This window comes from Chenopodium album, chromosome 19 (genome assembly GCF_948465745.1).
Source record: "Chenopodium album chromosome 19, dcCheAlbu1.1, whole genome shotgun sequence".
NCBI classification, from domain to species: domain Eukaryota; kingdom Viridiplantae; phylum Streptophyta; class Magnoliopsida; order Caryophyllales; family Amaranthaceae; genus Chenopodium; species Chenopodium album.
In genome coordinates this window covers 34,380,683-34,399,348 of record NC_137852.1, presented here as the reverse complement: position 1 = coordinate 34,399,348, position 18,666 = coordinate 34,380,683, and the positions used below count along the sequence as shown (strand labels likewise).

Below are 18,666 nucleotides of genomic sequence, written 5' to 3'. Positions count from 1 at the left end.
ATCACCACCGGATGAGCCAGAAAGTAAGGCTTCAACTTTTTGAATGCCATGTACAAAGCAAGACCAAATTTTTCAACCACGGGGTACCGGAGTTCAGCATTTTTAAGAACATGGCTAATGAAGTAAACCGGGAGTTGAACGCCGTCTCGCTCAGCAAGGAGAACGGCACTGAGAGCATGATCTGAAACGGCTAAATACATATACAGCGTCTCCCTAGGTAGAGGGCTGACCAGCCTAGGCAGAGAGTGCAAGTGCTCTTTCAGCTTTTGGAATGCCGTCTCAGCATCGTCTCCCCATTCAAACCTGGTCTTCTTCCTGATTGCTTGGAAGAAGTAAAGGCATTTGTCACCTGACCGGCTGAGGAACCTTCCCAAGGCGGCCAGGCAACCAGTTAGTCTCTGAACTTCCTTGACAGAACGGGGTGACTTCATGTCAATTACCGCCTGTATCTTTTTGGGGTTAGCCTCTATCACCCTTTGATCAATCAGGAATCCGAGAAACTTCCCAGACTCAACACCAAAGACGCATTTCTTGGGGTTTAACATGACCTTATGCCGCCTGAGGGTGGTGAATGTTTCTCGGAGATCAGCAAGGTGATCCGCCTGTTGCTTGGATTTGACTATCATGTCATCTATGTACGCCTCCACATTCCTCCCAATTTGATTAATGAAGACCGTATTAATCATCCGTTGGAAAGTGGCAGGCGCATTCTTCAAGCCAAACGGCATCACAGTATAACAGAATAACCCCAAATCAGTGACGAAGGGCGTCTTCTCTTGATCTTTCTTCCAGAGGGGTATCTGATGGAAGCCGGAATAGGCATCCATAAAGCTCATCAAGGCGTGACCGGCTGTAAAGTCGACCAGACTGTCGATCTTTGGAAGCGGGAAACTGTCCTTTGGACACGCCTTGTTGAGGTCTGTGTAGTCAACACACATGCGCCAGGTCCCATTCGGTTTCTTGACAAGGACTACATTGGCCACCCAGTCGGGGAAATTACAGACCGAATGAACCTGGCGTCTAGCAGCTTTTTGACTTCGGCAGCTGCCGCCTGACTTCTTTCCTCGCCATGGTTTCTTTTCTTCTGTCGGATGGGCTTCTTTTTGGGATCCACGGCGAGTTTGTGGACAGCGAGATCCGGGCTGACGCCTGGCATCTCTTCCACTTCAAAGGCAAAAATGTCTTTGAATTCTTTCATCAGAAGGTGCAAGCTTGCACCCAGAGTAGCATAAGCAACCGTCCCAACCTTCACCGTACGCTCTGGACGGCTGTCGTCCAGAACGAGATCAATGTTTTCTCCAGCCGGTTGGGGACGGAGCTCGTCTGATCGTTCACCGGTCAGTGATTGCTATTTCTTCTCTTTCTTCACCTCCACCAGCAGAGGCGCTTTTCTTTTCTTACCAACGGCTGGTGGGGTAGGGTTGGCATCCTTGAAATCGTCAAGGTCTATTGGTTCCTTCTCTTGGCCGTCTGAGGCCACAGTATCTTTCACGGCTGAGAGATAGCACTCCCTTGCCGTCTTCTGATCCCCGTTCAGGGAACCAACAGAGCCGTCATCCCGCTCATACTTGATGAGCATGAGAGACAGGATGATCACCGCCTTAGCTTCGTTGAGGGTTGGCCTACCAAGGATGATATTGTAGGCGGTCAACTCCTCAACGACCAGGAACCTGACGACAATATGCCGACCCTGGCTTTTTTCTTCCAGCCGGATGGGCAAGTCAACTCTGCCGGCTGGGTAGACCATCCCACCCCCAAAACCAACCAAGGGGTGGGTGACCGGATGCATGCTGCTGACATTGTATTTCAGCTTCTGCAAGCACCGGAGGCTGATAATATCCGACGAGCTGTCGGTGTCAATAAGGATCCATCCAACCAGCTGGTTGGCAACCTTACATTCAATGACGACCGGATCGTCATGCGAACGGCGGACGCTGCCCCTATCCTTCTTAGTTATGAGGACGTCTGGGAAGGTGGAGGAGGCAGACGCCTGCTCATCATCATCCTTATCCATCTTTCGAAGATGGCTCTTGGTGCCCCGGATGGTAGGGCCACCACATGAAAATCCGCCTGCTATGGTGTAGACCGGATCCTTGTCGGTTTCCCAGATACTAGCAGGCTGGGGGCCAGCCTTGGAGGACTGACCCTTATTCTTCTTCTTTGCCCCTGCAGGGGACTTAGAGATGTAGGACTTTAGAAGCCCCTTGTCAGCCAGACGGTGCAACGTCCGCTGTAGACTGAAGCAGTCGTTGGTGTCATGGCCAACCTCCTCATGGAACTGGCAAAATTTATTTTTGTTCCGCGACTGGACGGAACTCTTCATTGGATTCGGCTTCTCAATAGACAGCCGATCCTTCACCTCCATGAGGATGGAGTTGCAATATTTGTTAAACTCGTACTTGGGGACGTACGGTTTAAACTCTTTCTTTTTCTTCTGGGACGACTGGTCAGAATCACTAACCGCCCAGACTTCTTTTCTCTTCTTGCTCTCTTCTTTTTTGTTACCCGGCTGAGCTGACCGGCTTTCTTTTTGTTTGTCAGACTTCTTGGAGTCTGACTGGCTACCAGGCGAGCAGAGGTCGGTAGCCTGAATGTAGCTCTCCGCCTCCCTCAGGGCCGCCTGTAGCGTAAATGCCCCTTTTCGGACAAGGTCGAACTTAAAGGTCGACCCGTCTTTCAGACCCTTGAAAAAGTCTGTGAAAGCTACCTCGTCAGACAGCCCCTGGATCTGTATTCTGACCAGGTTGAACCGCCTGACATATGAGCGTAGCCCTTCTCTCTCACCCTGCCTGACGGTGCTCAAATCAAGGCTCGTCTTCTTGGCAGGAATGTTCATAGAGAAGTTGGTAGCAAACAAGAAGGCTAGCCTCTTGAAGCTGTCAATAGAACCGGCTGGCAAGTTGCCAAACCACTACTGGGCAATGCCCTTCAGTGTAGCCGGGAAACAACAACACCAGGTGGCATCGTCCCAACCTTGTAAGCACATGAGGTTGGTATATGCCATCAGGTGGTCTTCTGGGTTGGTGGTACCATCATAGGTGCCCACCAGTACATTCTTAACCTTGGCCGGCTGAGCCGCCTCGGTTTTATTGGCTGCAAAGGCAGACAGTTGTTCGCCTAGCCTCATTAGCCGAAGCTGCCAGTCCAGAGGCTGGGCAGGACTATATGCCGCCTGACCTCCAAATGGAGGTGGCTGCATGAATTGGAGGCCATATTGTCCATACTGCGCCTGAGGTGTGTATGGAATAGACCCTATCATCAGCTGAGGTTCGGTGTTGACGGATTTATCGCCTGTCCGACTCTCATGCAAGGACATATAGTTCCTTGCAGATGCTTGCTTGAAGCTGTCTGGAAAGCTTGAGGTGGAAGCTGACTGAGACTGCTGCTGCCTCCTTCGATTGATTACTTCTCTTGCATCGAAGGTAGAGGCTTTTTTGGCCTCCGGCTGGGGTCGCCGGGGCATCAGAATCTTGGACCAGTCAAGTTTTGCGGCTGCCTTCTCCTTTGGGTGAGGAGTTGGCTGCCTGTCCTTGACCGGCTTCTTCTTCTTCCCATCATTGGGAGTCTTTTTAGCCGGCTGACTCTTGCTAAAGCCTGCCTTGTTTTGGTTGATCATGGCCTTGATTTCACCTTTGAAAGAGTTCATGAATTTCATGAGTTCATCTCGGGTGACTAGGGCTTGACCTTTGGCCTTCTGGGTTTCCCCTTCTGGCCTTCCAGATGGGCGCCTGCTTGGGCCCGCCTGGTCTTCATTTCGCTCCAGTTGATCTCTGGAACGAATGGATTTAGAGATGAGAGAGCCATCCTTAGATGTGTAGGTCTCCACATCATCATCTTCATCTTCTTCCTCCTCCTCAGTGAATACCTCTGGCTGAGGCTGAGGGATTTCAAACCCTACCGGCTGAATAACCGGTTGCATGCCGTCCGGGGTACCCGTCTGAGTGCCCGGACGTAGAGAGGTAGAATTAAGAATCGGTACAGAACTTTGAACCATCTTGAGGTACTCTCCCCACAGACGGCGCCAAATGTTTTGGGTGTTTTTGTCCCTTGGGAGAGTTACAACTCGAAGACTGGTCCGGAGGGCTTCTGTACCTGCAAAATCAACGGAGACACCGTTTGGGTGGTGCTCCGCCTCCAACGCTCAAGTTAGTAACTTGAAGGAGAGAAAAAGGTGCGGAAATTTAGGTGGGGATCTGTTAGGTTTTCTAGCTCAATTGTCTCTATCAAAGGGACAGTTTGTAGTAAAATGGAAGAACGTGCCCTCCAAAAGAGGGGAATCTCCCTATTTATAGGGTCATTGGGATTTGTGCCCCTGATTAGGTGACAGAACCCTAATCAGAGATAGGCTGCGCCGTATTACGGATTTCTCGGGATTTGGGCCTGAAGGCCGACATCTTCCCCAAATATCCGGAATGACACGTGTCACACAGGGATAGGTCCACTTTGGACCATCCCCGGGCTGACACGTGTCACCCTCTGATTGGACCACGTGGAGGGGTAAAATTACCCTAAACAATTCTAGAATTAAAACCATCATGTACACTACGATATGGAATCGTCATAAGACTTACTTGCTTAGAGCATGTGAAGTACGTATGTAATGCCAATCAACATTAATCTAAATATTAGATCATTAGATTATAGTCAAGAACATCTAAAGCACTTGGATGAGCTAGAGGATGAGTTCTTGATGCATGGAAACAAATATATTTAAATTTTGGTGTTGCAAACACAAACCTTAACAAGGATTAGATCCTTAACAAGGAAGTCATTTGTAAGCACGAGGCAAGAAGCGTCGTGGCTTGCACTAGTAGAAAATAGTAAATGGGAAGCCCCAAATGGCAAGCGGTTTTGAAATTCCGCTTCCAAAATTGTAAATGGCAAGCGGTTTTGGGTGAACCGCTTGCCAAATTGTAAATGGCAAGCGGTTTTGTGTGAGCCGCTTGCAAAATCCCCAAATGGCAAGCGGTTCATACCATAAACCGCTTGCCTTTTTTTTAAAAAAAAAACCTACCCATTTTATAACCCACTCTCAGCTCACCCCTCACCTGTTCTCTCTCCTCCCCTCTTTTCTCAGTGGATCTCTTTCTCACTTCTCCTCTCTCGATCTTTTTCTCGCTCCTCCCTTTTCTCACTCCTCCCTCCATTATTTCTCCCCTCCCTCCATTTCTCAGTTTCTCACTCCCTTCAATATCACTCTCCTTGATCTCTTTCTCACTCTTACTCTCCTCGACCAAAACCCCAAAAAAAAAATCCAGAAAATTCGAGTTAAATTTCTAACCAAAACCCCAAAAAAATTGAACCTAAACCCCCAAAAAATTCGAGCGAATTTTGAGTAATATTTCGAGCGAATTTTGAATTGTGGGTTCGGATTTGTGGGTTTCGATTTGTGGGTTTCAATTTTTTTTTTTTTTTTTTTTGGTTTCGATTTTAATTTGGTGGAATTTCGAGTTTTTTAGGTCAAATTCGACCATAAAAACTCTAGATCTAGAGTTTTCATGGTCGAATTTGACCCTTAAAACCCAAATTTCAAGCAAATTACGAGGTTTTGGTGGAATTCATGGTTTGTTCTCTTTTTTATTTATTTTTAAGTTTTTTTTATTTTAATGGTGATGTGTGGTTGAATTGGTTTGTTTCAGGTCGATTTGGTGTTGGTGGGGGTCGTGGTGGGCGAAAAGGGCTGGGATCTGGTGGGTGGTGGTGGTGCTGGTGCGTGGTGCGTGGTGCGCGTGGATGGTGGTGACGGTGGTGGTGCACGTGGACGGTGGTGGTGGTGGAACAAGAGCTGTCTCGTATTGATTTTTTTTTTCAGACAACTTGTATTATTATTATTTTTTTTTTACAGAACTTGTATTGATTTTATTACTTGTATTAATTTTATTATTTTTTTTTAATGAAAATGTATTACTTACATCAATTAATTAATAAAAATATTACTGTTTTTATATATATTTTGTTTGTTTACCAATTTCAGTGAAAAAAAAAACAAATTTTTTTATTTTTATTTTTTATAGTCTTAATGGGCAGCGGTTTGGCGCCAAAACCGCTGCCCTTTCTCTTCAAATGGTAAGCGGTTCAGAACCGCTTGCCATTTAAATGGACATTGGCAAGCCCCCCAATAGCGAGCGGTTCAAAACCGCTTGCCATTGTGGGGTTTGAACCGCTTGCCATTTTATTTATTCTACTAGTGTTGAGAATGGTAGCATGGATATGCATCCATGCATAATGTGCGGAAATTTATGGGAAATTTCCATGATCACAAGTGATTAGGGTATCCTAAATCATTGTGAGTCGTTTGGAGTGAAATCCAAGCAAGGCATCATCGGGGAGTCTACTAAAGTATATGTTGAGAATATTGTTGCTTTAAAGGCAATAATAAGAAAGACTTTAATTGAAAGTTCGTTTTGTGGGTGGATTTCCGTCGGAGGCCATCGTAGTTTCGGGGCTAGCTTTCCAGTAAGAGCCCAATCGGTCGGGCGAAGCACGCTCCAAAGGTATACTTCCTATTTCGCTCTTTGTGTTTATTTGTTATGCTTTTGTGATTTTAATTATTGCGAGTGGATCCTTGGCTCGGGTTTAATCCGTGGTGAGTCGGACTCACCAAACCCCACCAATTTCCACTTTAGTGTCCTGTCATTAGATAATTATTCAATATTAGTGCCTAATAGTTAACAATGTTATATTTTCCGCTAACAAAAAAAGAAAAGAAAAGAAAAGAAAAGAAAAAAACAAATCTGTAAAATTAATTAATTAATTAATTAATTATATTAGGGTCTCTAAATTTTCCCCCAAAACCCAATTCCCATTTCCCTCATGTCTCTCCAAATTTCCTTCTAGCTTCTACGCCTCTAGGATTCTACACTTCTACCCATTTCCATAATTCATCACAAACTAAGTATCTCCTTTAATCAAATAAAATTTGTCTCATTCATCGGTGAAGATAATGCCGCAATCGTAAAACTCAATCCAAGCAAACAGGCAATTGGCAATTGCGGTGCAAATGAAGCTAATAGTTGTTAAATTATTAACTATTGATATCATGAATTTGTCTGGGATCTTCAATTTGTGAGTTCAAAATTATAATTATATGTGTACAGTAAACAAATTTTATAGTTTTGAAGCGATCAATATTATTGGCAAAATTAAAGTAATAACGTAGTCTATGGTATGAATATCAATGTCACTAGTTGATGTTTATTTTATTTATGCATAATAACATGCTTGCTTATTGGATATGATTGTATATTGTCTAGGATCATAATTTGTATATTTAATACTCTGCTTTGTACATTGCAACATCATAAACTTTTGTAAAGAAGATAGTAGATTGGGCATGGAGTGATGGGTCACTACTAAAATTCAGCTAAATTGCGACCGTCTCTAACGGTCGTTCTAAATAGCAAAAACGGTCGCTAAAAATAATTGTGACCGATAACGGTCGTAACATGGTAGTTGTTATTCTTCTGGTCGCGAAAAGTCAAAATTACGACTGATTGACGGTCGCAATTTATTTGCGACCGTTTCCTTTATTTTCAACGACTGTTACATTAACAGTCGTAACTTATATTAATTAACCCAATGAAAGGAAAGAGAAGAGAGAGAAAGGAAAGAGGAGAATTTGACATGGTCTGATTATGTTTTTATGCTAATATGTGGCTTTTGCTGCTTTAGTTTAATAAAAAATAATAATTTTTTTCAAAAAAAAAAAATTAACAGAGAATTTAACACCGTTAACTATTAGGTGCTACTCCCTCCGTTTTTAAATACTTGCTCCATTTCTCCATGCGCGAAGTTTTAGGAGAAATTTGATAAAGTAATAAAATATGGAGGTAGTGGGGTTGGTGGAAGAATAAAAAATTTTAAAAAGCAAAAGTAGTAGAGAGAATTGGAGGAGAGAGAATATATATTGGGTCCACTAGGTGAGAGAAATTAATTAAATATATAAAAGTTTTCTCAATAAGGTAATGAAGCAAGTATTTAAATACGGCCGTAAATGAAAAGTGGAGCAAATATTTAAAAACGGAGGGAGTAATATTGGACAATTATCTAATGACAGGACACTACAGTGGAAATATTGCAACCACGGGTCACCAAAGTGAAATTCACTTAAACCTTGGGACAACAAAGTGCAAATTTTCCTTTTTCTAAAATACCCAAATATTTTACACCGGGTCAATGGGTCAGCAGGTCGGGTTATTCGGGTCGGAAATTTTTGAACAACCCTTGTCAAATTCTTTTTTTTTTTTTTGGACGGGAACACCCCTGACAAATTCTACCAAAAAAAAAAAAAAAACAAATTCTACCAAAGTACCACTCGTAAAAATCAACCCATTATAATAATCTGGTCGGTGAGTTGAATTTCCTCCCAAATTCCTTCTCCTCCATCAATGGCACCTCCACAACCCCTTCACGGCGGCGCTTCAAACCCCCAAACCCTTCAATTCCTGAGCAACGTCCTCTCACAACGCGGCCCTTCTTCCCTCCCTTACTCCGAAGACGTCAAATGGTTGATCCGCCAACACCTCGTCTCTCTCACCGACGCCTACCCTTCTCTCCAACCCAAAACCGCCATTTTCACTCACAACGATGGTCGCACTGTCAACCTTCTTCAAGCTGACGGCACTATTCCCATGTCTTATGCTGGTGTTACTTACAATATCCCTGTTGTTATCTGGCTTATGGAGCTCTACCCTCGTCATCCTCCTTGCGTCTTTGTCAATCCTACTCGTGATATGATCATCAAACGCCCTCATCCTCATGTTACCCCTTCTGGGATGGTTTCGATTCCGTATTTGCAGAAGTGGATCTACCCTAGCTCCAATTTGGTTGATTTGTGTCGTGATTTGAGTCATTATTTTGGGAGAGACCCTCCTTTGTATTCGCAGAGGAAACCCGATTCCGGCTCGAGTAATCCGACTGCTAATCATAGTCATAGTCATAGTCATGGGGATTCTGGGGTTTTGTCCAATTCTGGGTATTCGGGGTCTATGGGTTCTGGGTCTGTTGGGCATCCGTCGATGGCGGGACCGAGGGTTTTCCCGCCATCGCCGTATGTGGGTAGTGGGCGGATTATGCCCCCCTCGCCTCAGAGGCCTAGCGGGGGGACTGATGACCCGAACGAGGTTTTTAAGAGGAATGCCATTAATAAGCTTGTGGAGATGGTTCATGGAGATGTTGTGGGGTTGAGGAAGACGAGGGAGGCGGAAATGGAAGGTTTATTTAGTGCCCAAGCGAATTTGAGGCAGCGGGAGGAGCAGATCAATAAGGGGTTGAAAGAGATGATGGATGAGAAGGAAGGGTTGGAACAGCAATTGCAATTGGTGTTGACAAATGCAGATGTATTGGAAGGGTGGTTGAGGGAAAATGAGGAGAAGATGTCGAAATTGGGGAATAATGTGGATGTTGATGATGCATTCGAGCCTTGTGATGCTCTTTCGAAGCAGATGATCGATGCTAGCGCCTCTGATTTGGCGATTGAGGATGTCATTTATTCTTTGGATAAGGCGGTTCAGGATGGAGTTATACCTTTTGATCAGTACTTGAAGAATGTGAGGCTGTTGTCGAGAGAGCAGTTTTTCCACAGGGCTACTTCTATGAAAGTTCGAGCCGCTCAGATGCAAGCTCATGTTGCTAGTATGGCTGCCAGGACATCACAGTATATGATGTGAGCTGGAGGTTTTAGCTAATGGGAGTTCACCTCTTAGTCAGGTAAAATTCTTACTAGTGATTTGATTGTTGTTATTTTACTTGTGAAATGTATTGCTGTCTCAATTTCTTTACATTCACGATCTTATAGTTTTTTTTCTCATGCTGAATTGCCAGTTTGTACTACCCTGTTACATGTGGTACCTAGACTGTATACGACATAGTGATTTGATTAATGTTAACCCGCTGCTTGATTTGGTCTGTTGAAGATCACTAGCTATTTTGGAGAATGGAGATTAATTTTTAATTACCTGGATTGCATTTAAAACTTTATATGTATTCTATTTGGTAATTTAGGGACGTGAATTTCGTTGCTGTTATCCAAGTTAAGTCTTTAAGAGTAGTGGTTGTCCAGTACAATGTTGTATGTAGTATTTGTCATTGGCTTGGCTGGAACTATGTTGCATATATTTGTAGAAGGTACTTGAATCGCAGTTTCGTAACAAGATAAATAACTATCAAAGTATCGTTAAATGCCCACAAATATAGTGGTGAGTAGAAATTAATGGCCAGCTCTGATGCACGGAAACGTCAAAATTCCGAAACGTTTCGGAAACGTTTTACGTTTCGAAACGCATTTGAAAGTTTCCTGGCTTCGCAAAACGTCTCACACCATAAAGTTTGGAAACCTTGGGGAAACTTAATCAGGGGTAGATAAAAGCGTTTCCCCTTTGAAAAAGCAATTAAACCTTGGTGATTTGGGGTTTATTTTTGTTTTAATTTGAGAAAGAAAGGAAATAATCTTACAAGTTACCGTCATCGTAATCTTACAAATTACTGTCATCGTAATCTTACAAATTACCGTCATCGTACATTTGTGTGACTCTTGTATGGCCGTATGTAGAAGATTAAGAGTTAGAGGAAAAGCCTAAACTACTTTGTCTTGTTATGATGAACAATTTTAGTTTTTATTCGCAAGTGATGATCTTGAATTGTCTGCAACTCCGCATATATATTCTTATTGCTTGAGAAGAAGAGGAAGATGAATGAAGGTGGGGACATTGAATTAGAAAAAAGAAATAGTTTGGTTTTTAATCAATTGGTATTATATTCTGATATGAAGTAAATATCTTTATTTATTTTAATTTTTTCGTTTCCCCGTTTCTCATAAATTAGTAATTTTCGTTTCCCCGATTCCTCGTTTCCGTTTCCCGTTTCCGTGCAACCTAGATGGCCAGAAAAATCATAGATTTATTTCACTCGGAGAAATCTTAGTTGTTCTAAAATTTGGGTCTATTCTGTTCACCTTATTTCATTTATTTCAGGTGTAATAAGTTATAAGGGTTACGTAAGTATAAATTACATCTAAAAGTTTTAATAAGGTCTAATAAGTTCAGATAATTAAGTGAATAGAATAGAACACACCCTTAGAGTAGGAAAACTGGATTCAAAATAAATTCTAGAATGTGATTACATGATATCTTTCTTTCTCCATCCCTGTTTCCATTGAATCTCTCCTTCACAACTTCTTGGCTTATGCCCCTCTCCTCTTGATGTCTCTCTGGTTTCCTTCCTTTGTGCTGTAGAAAGTTCCTCTTCTCTCTTTATCTTCTTTGGCTATCTCTATCCTCCTCAAGGAGATGCACACGTAGACTTCTGCATTCCTAAAGGAGCTTTTAGTTTGTTCAGCCTCCATTTTATCTACATATGCTAAATTTTTTTGAACATTTTATAGATGACTAAGCGATCTTCATCTTAACAAAGAGAGGTTCCTTAGGCTCTGCAAATTTAGCGCTTTTCCTCCTTATTTAATGCCTCTTTTCTAATCCTATTTTATTGGATGTAAGGCAATCAATGATTATCACCATCTTAACAGAAAGTAGTTGCTTAGGCTTAACAATGTATGTGATGTACCTGTTTCTCTTCTTTATTCGAATGCATCCTTTCTCATCCTTTATACTTCCTCTGTTTTTTTAGTTGACACCTTTCTATTATTGCGCTTGCCAACATATGTTTGCAAAGATTAATATCTCTAATTATCAACATTGTAAAATTATAAAAGTGGATGTTAATAAAATATCGTTGAAATGATTCAAACAAGATCTATAAACCACAAAAGCGAGTCAAAGCTGGTTGTGTGAATAGTGTTAAAGTCAAACGGTGTCAACTAAAAAAAACAGAGGAAGTATTTTTTTTGGCTAGATAATTGATCCCTGCTTGGCTTTGCAAACCAAAATTTACTCTATTATGCATTTCTTTCCCCTTCCATGTTCCTGTGTTTATGCTGCCTTTTGCAATCTCTCCTCTCTGTGCTAAGTCTCCTTCTTCCTCTTATAGTCTATCTTTGTGCTTTGATCACTACCTAAATTTTCTTTTGCCTCGATTATTGAATATGTAACCACTAGCCAAAATTAAAATTGGGAGGTTTGGTCTTTTCCACAGCTAGGCTTTCCCAAGGTTGTTTGCGATCAATTTAAAATCATTTTGCTATTCAGTAATGGGGGTATATTTTTTTTGAAGTTGAATTTCAATGGATAAAACTTTACAACTAAGTCTTTTTATTTTATATAAATGCTTGAAAGCTACTTTTAGTTCTTCTTTTCTCTAGTTTATTTTGTGGGGGAGGGGATTGGGATGGTTATTGATTGCGATTCCTTTTTGTAGGATAGAATTATTCAAGAGCCCTTTCAAAAGTTCTATTCCTTATCCATTCATATGTCGTACTAGAGTTGGATAGTAGGAATAATAAGCAACCCTTACCTATGAGCTCAGACCATTATTGAATTATGGAGTCCTAAGAAGTATCCAGCCCAATATTCTCGACTTTTCCTCCTGATTTGTATTTTCATAATTCAGATTCATAAATAAGCTTTATATTTATCACTTGAAAAGGAAATGGAGGATTATTGTCATATAGGAAAGGTAATGGGTTGGACTATGTATTATCCGGCTCAATCCCACCACACAATCGGAGTTAAACTCTAAGTACCTAAACTCTGACTCTGTCTCCGATAACCTCTGCAACCTCCCAGATCTGAATCCGCTTGTAAAGGAAAAATTTTACATTTTATATTTTATACATATCGAAATTATTGAAAATAATAGTAGTACATTGTATAATAGCAAATGAAATTTCAATAGTATTATATTATATATATAAATTCTTAATTATTATAAACAAACAATTACAGAAATGATGAAACTTAGATTTAGAAATATCAACTAACAATATTAATTCAAAAAGTACATACTTATGTTTTTCTCAATTTTGATTCTTATTACAAGTTACAAATCTAGATCTACAAATTGATAGGAAAACTTTGAGAAAGAGATTTGTGAATTTGAACCAATACACATAGGTACACATGACAACCAAGTTCATTGATATGAGAGGAGAAACATTAATAGATGAGATTGAAATATTAGACGGATAAATATGGGGTATTTTTTAGAGAAAAGGTACTTTGAGGAGAAAGAAAGGTTAGAGGAGAAGATGGTTCAATATAGCAAAGCAGAAGAAAGTGGTTGAAGTATTAAAAAAAAGGGTTTTGGTTCTTTACTTCTTTTATACCCCCTAAAAAATTGCAGTAAAAGTCCTACAAATATATATAGCGGGTCAGACTCAGACTCGGGTCAGATCCATCGGGCCTCAAGTAAGATTTGAGTCCAATCCGACTTCATTCGAATTTGGACTATTTTAATTGGACTTGGATTCAGATTTCTCTTTCCCGGATTTGGATAGGAGGTTTTTTTTCTTCAAATCAGGTCGGACTTAGATTGAATTAAGATTGAATTGCTGTACCTAATATTATCTTTAGTAAGTATTAAAAAGCACCTTGAACTACTATGATACTCAATCATTCTAATCTTTTCCAACAAGCCTTCTCTGAACTCTTCATCATTGGGAGAGCTAGTCCTTTTCATCTGTGATGGAGTTTCTTGAAGCCTTGTTTCCTTGATTTATTTTTTTTTTGTTTTTTTAAATATTGCTGAGTTTTAGTATATAATGTATCTTTAGTGAAAGATCCATCTTTATGTCCTATGATTTGCTGGAAGCTGTAATTATCCCCCACATCATTATGAGGCTCTCCACCCTTAGCCTTAACTGCATGTGCCTTGTAAATTTTACATAGATTGAATTTCAGCTTTTATCTACAGTCATTGTGGGTTTATGAAAACATGTGTAAGATTTCTCTTTCTTGCTAGTCTGATGCTAACTAACCCTAGTGTTTTGAATATGGTGTCCTATATTACCATACCCTACCATTTCTCTATTCCTCTAACACAAGGCTCCTGATAAAGGCTGGGTTGTCTTTTAGCCTCTTAGTAGTGGCCAAGCAAGGGTGTTGTATGCCATTCCCATACATTATTCAACAATATTTCAAAGGATTTAATCCTTATCATTTCGATTCCATAAAAGTTTTTTCAGTCTTGATCTCAAAGAAGATGACTTGCCTACTACTTATGTTGAGTAAAGGTTTCATGTGCTCGCTGTTGTAATCCAAAGTGGAAACTTTGTGAATGTGAGCCTGAACCTGTTAAGTGTTAACTTTGTTCAATTGCTGTCCTAAAAGGTGATACAAGACATACGTGAATTGGTTTCCGTATCGGAATGCGGAACATACACAACCTAGGTCACTAGCTCTCGTGATCGAAGGTGGCGACTCTTCTTTGTGGCTGAGCCAAATGCGGTTGTTTATGCAGCTTTGCAACTTTCATTTGATTGGTTCTCTAATCGACAAATTCCAATTTTTTTCTCTCTTCTTTCATGTGCTTCTTCTTCTTCTTGAACGCCTTAATCCCATTAGTGGGGTCAGTTACATGAACCAACATGAGGACTTCTCAGAAGGTCACCCATCCTAGTACTACTCTCAATCATTGTGGCTCATGCCAAGGGATGTCACTTGCCTACCGAAACCCTCCTCCTTTATCCAGGCTTGGGAATGGCAGCGGAAAACCCACTTTCATGTGCTTCTAATTTATTTATTTTAAAGCCTTTTTCTCTCTCCTCTCTCCTTGTTCTATGTGGCCATAACTTGGGCTACCCTTTTTAAAGAAATTTGACGGCTAGCGCTTTTTAATTGGTGATTTAGCTTTGATCTCCCTAAGCTACTTTGGGCCTTTAATTTACGTTGGGCCTTTAATAATTTTATTTCATAAGCAACCCACTTACTTTAACACAACCATATAAGATATATCTTCCTTTCACTTCTAGTTGCAACACTTTGACTTTATAAAATTTTAAACCACCGTATTTCTAATTATGGATAAGTAAAAATTATGAAAATTAGATATTGTGAAAATATAAAACGAGACAAATTTAACAAGATTCCCCATTACTATTGTTCTCAACATATAAACAAATACAGGTAAATTGTAAGAATATGAATAGTGTAAATTCTGAAGTGTTGCAACTAAAAGTGAACATAAAAAGTAACAAATTCAACTGGAATTATATTTAATTTATTATCCAAATAAATATCAATAAAAAATCACTGACAAATTTTTATTAATTAATTTATTTATTTCGTACTCAATTGTACCAGATTCACCATGGGTAATGTTTGGCATATCCGTGATTTTACCACATTTGGAATTGAGCCCTATCCCATTTAACCATGGTCCTAAACCCTTGCGCTTTGAAAAATTGAAGACACAGACCTGCCACAATTTACCTCAAAACTGATTGTAAATTCTTCCATGTTTTAACTTAAATCCAGATTAGCAGCTTCAGTTAAAGAATGTTTTTGGCAGTTCAAGGGATGTAGCTAAATCTCACCTCATCCGCCCCTTGAAATAAATTCTCAGACTTTACTTGCCTCCAGGTGTATGGACTAGTGTGTTTGTTCAAGGATTTGATCATGGATGGTAATGCGGGGAAGTTGCTCCCATTGCTGTCCACTTCCCTGGGACACTTCTAACTCAAGATTTTCTGACCTAGATTTTTGTTACTCGTATATAAGAGAGCATTTATAACCTTTCTTGTATGCTCTATAGTTTGAAATTGTATTTGGCTCCCTTTTCAACTTACTTTGTTTATTTAGCCATCTTGTTTCAGTAGGTCTACTTGCTCTTTGTGCTAAGATTTTAGAGTATTGAATGTCACTCAACAAACTTTGATATACCTCTTTAAAGACGGTTTAGCAGTAGCGTGTTCCCACCTCCGAGGAACTTGGGAGATCCTGGGTTTGAATAAAATAGAGGGATTATAAACCATCTGTACTTGACTACTTTCCTAGCTGCAGCTATCTTTGACCGTTCTGAAGGAATGTACTGTGATACATATTTTACTTGACATTCTTGTTTCTGATTAAGGATTGTATTGACATTTTAATATAGATTTTAATCATCTTTCAATGACCCTTCAACTTCTATATTTGAATTTACTTAAAATCTAAAGTTGACTTGCCATGTTACAGGTGTCAAAAATAAGAAATAGGTTGGGAAATCAAATGATTAGTGATGTTATTGTTATAAAGATGTAGTATAAGAAAAGATCTCCATGTTTAGAGGGTTTGGGGTTTAGCCAATTCAGTTTCTTTTTCATTTATTAACAAAATAGCAAGTGTGTTAGATAACAAAAAGTGATGGAACTCGATCTTTATTTTATAATGAATTACGAATGAAGTAATTGCCTTTATTTGTATGAAGTGTGTAATGACTTTGAGTCATATTCTGCTTGTTTCATCAATTAGCTTGTGTGCGTGTCAACACTTTAGTTACCAGTGGTTCAAGTTATACTTGCTTTGTTCTTTTTTAATTGCAATGTTGGGGTTTTCATGTTTGCCAATGTACTTTATATAATCATAATATTTTTTATTTGTAATACTAGTTTTAGTAGAGTTATGAAATGAATATTTTAAAAGTATACATCGAGATGAATATAACAAGACGCCAAATGACTATGTTTTTCCTACCATATAAATCATAAAAGACAATTAAAGGAGTTTGTGTGAATAATATAGAATTTCTAACGTTGGGAGGAAGTATAATTTTTTAGCCTAATATTTCAAGTTGTTGCAAGTATTTTGGGTGAATACATATAGCTATAAGAATACATACCTAAACAGGTGCTCTAATTATTATTTATCCAGGTCCTTATTAGATCAACATAAGTTATGTATCTTTTCTGTATATATCAGGATATTGACAAAGAGTATATGAGGTGTTGTAGGACTAAGAATAAGAGTTGGAACCATTATGGGGGTGTTTGGTAAAACAAAGGGAAAGGTTATGAAATCAACAAAGAGATTAGTAAGAAAGGAAACTAAAAATCTTGGATTTACTTCGATGTTTGTTTAAAGAGGAGAGAGAAAGAAAAGAAACCCATCTTTCTCTTCCATGAAATTACTAAACTCCTTCCCTCTCAACCCTAACTCCACCTCCACAACCACACTAGCTCTAGCCGCCACCACACTTGGATGCTCAACCGTGCACCTGACCACCCAACCTCACCGACGATCAGTTCTCACACTTTTTTCCCTCCTAAATCTGATTTATTATGGGTTATGGGTGGGATATCATAGAAGTTAGGTGGTTTTTTGAGTTTGGGTGAGTTCCCGATGGATGGTGTGGTTATCTTTGGGGATGATGGGGGTGGTTTTTCTAGGGAATAAGGGAAGTTTTCCAGTGGTTGGGAGTGGGTATTTGAGGGTGGAGAAGGTGGTGAAATTTTGTGAGGGGGTGCATTTTCATGGGGGTGATGGTGGGTTATTGGTGGTTTTCGTTGGTCTGGTGATTTTTTTGAGGTGGTTAGGATTGGCTAGTGAGGCAGCAACGGTGGGGACGTGCCAGTGCGGGTGACGGTGGTGGGGTAGCGGGTGTATGGTGGTGTGGTAATAGCTTTGGGAAAGGTGATTGTAATTCCATGGGGGTGTAGGGAATCAATGTAGAGGAATTTTGGGGTAAGGAGGGGGTAAAGGAAATGAATAAAATGGGAATAACAAACAACAGTAAAGGGAATCTACTCTATTGATTCCCTTTTTACCCTATACCAAACGCCCCCTTAGTGTGTTAACAGCCCAGTAGTACAGGAAATATGGTACCTTGTGCAGACTATAAGTCCTTAAGGTTTTAATTTGGACAATAGAAGGTTTACATTTTAGTTCCAACAGTCAATTAAGGATTAAAAAAGCTGAGCAGTTTGAGACACTGTGTATTCCCTTGATGAAGAGTTGGCAAATAATTAGCAGAGCGCTTGATAAAGAAACTCGTATGGGCAGAATTATTTTCCTATTTCTCTGAAGCTTTTATTCTTTTACTTGAACTGATTTTAGGGTTCTGGCTTTGCTGCAGGATTATATGTCGAAGTAAATACAAAGCAAACTGGAATCAATAAGTAACCTGTTAATATTCCATGAATGAAGTCATTGCTGGGATGGCCGATGGAGAAACCTGTATGCGAGTGACTGGAGGAAACGTGAATACGAGCTTTGGTTTAAAATTGTTAATAACATACATTATTGTATCATACAGGATATACAATGATTGCATTGATATTTCCTAGAATATACCATGCTGTTTTTTGTTTCCAATTGTTTTGTCTCGTACTCTCGTTTGGGCTAAAGATCAATCTTGTGCTTACTTGATTTGATGTGTTAGTCTATTTTGATCCAATTTATTGTTTGGGGATTGGGCTTTATGACCTTAATTGTTTTTAATTTCCCTATACAATGATGACTTGTAAAAGTCAGCAATTATCTAACGAAAAATTGATAAAATTATACTCCAACGTTTCTTTACACCTATGTCAATGCAAAACTTTTTACTTGTTCTTTATTGTTATTATTCTTGGTTATTGTGATTGTTATTTTTAGATTTGATTGTTATTACCCCTAAAACCTTGAGCAAATTCCTAGAACTATCCCACTTAGATTTGCCATAAACAAAGAGAAAATACAAGTTAATCTGCCAGATAAACGAATTTTTGTTAATTTGATGGCATTTTTGTAAATATATTGAAAAAGCAGGGTCATTTATTAAGTACTGTTCAAGTACTGTTTGCCTTTTGCTTTTACTGTT

At 39.8% G+C, this 18,666-nt stretch overlaps 1 protein-coding gene across 1 annotated transcript; it reads left to right on the top strand.

The window, feature by feature from the left end:
* Nucleotides 1-8,304: 8,304 nt before the first annotated feature.
* Nucleotides 8,305-18,370, top strand: LOC145595224 (protein ELC-like). The gene is made up of 2 exons (XM_081651603.1): nucleotides 8,305-9,708; nucleotides 17,941-18,370. The coding sequence occupies exon 1, from the start codon at nucleotides 8,388-8,390 to the stop codon at nucleotides 9,666-9,668; it is 1,281 nt and encodes a 426-aa protein (XP_081507729.1). The 5' UTR covers nucleotides 8,305-8,387; the 3' UTR covers nucleotides 9,669-9,708; nucleotides 17,941-18,370.
* Nucleotides 18,371-18,666: the final 296 nt, after the last annotated feature.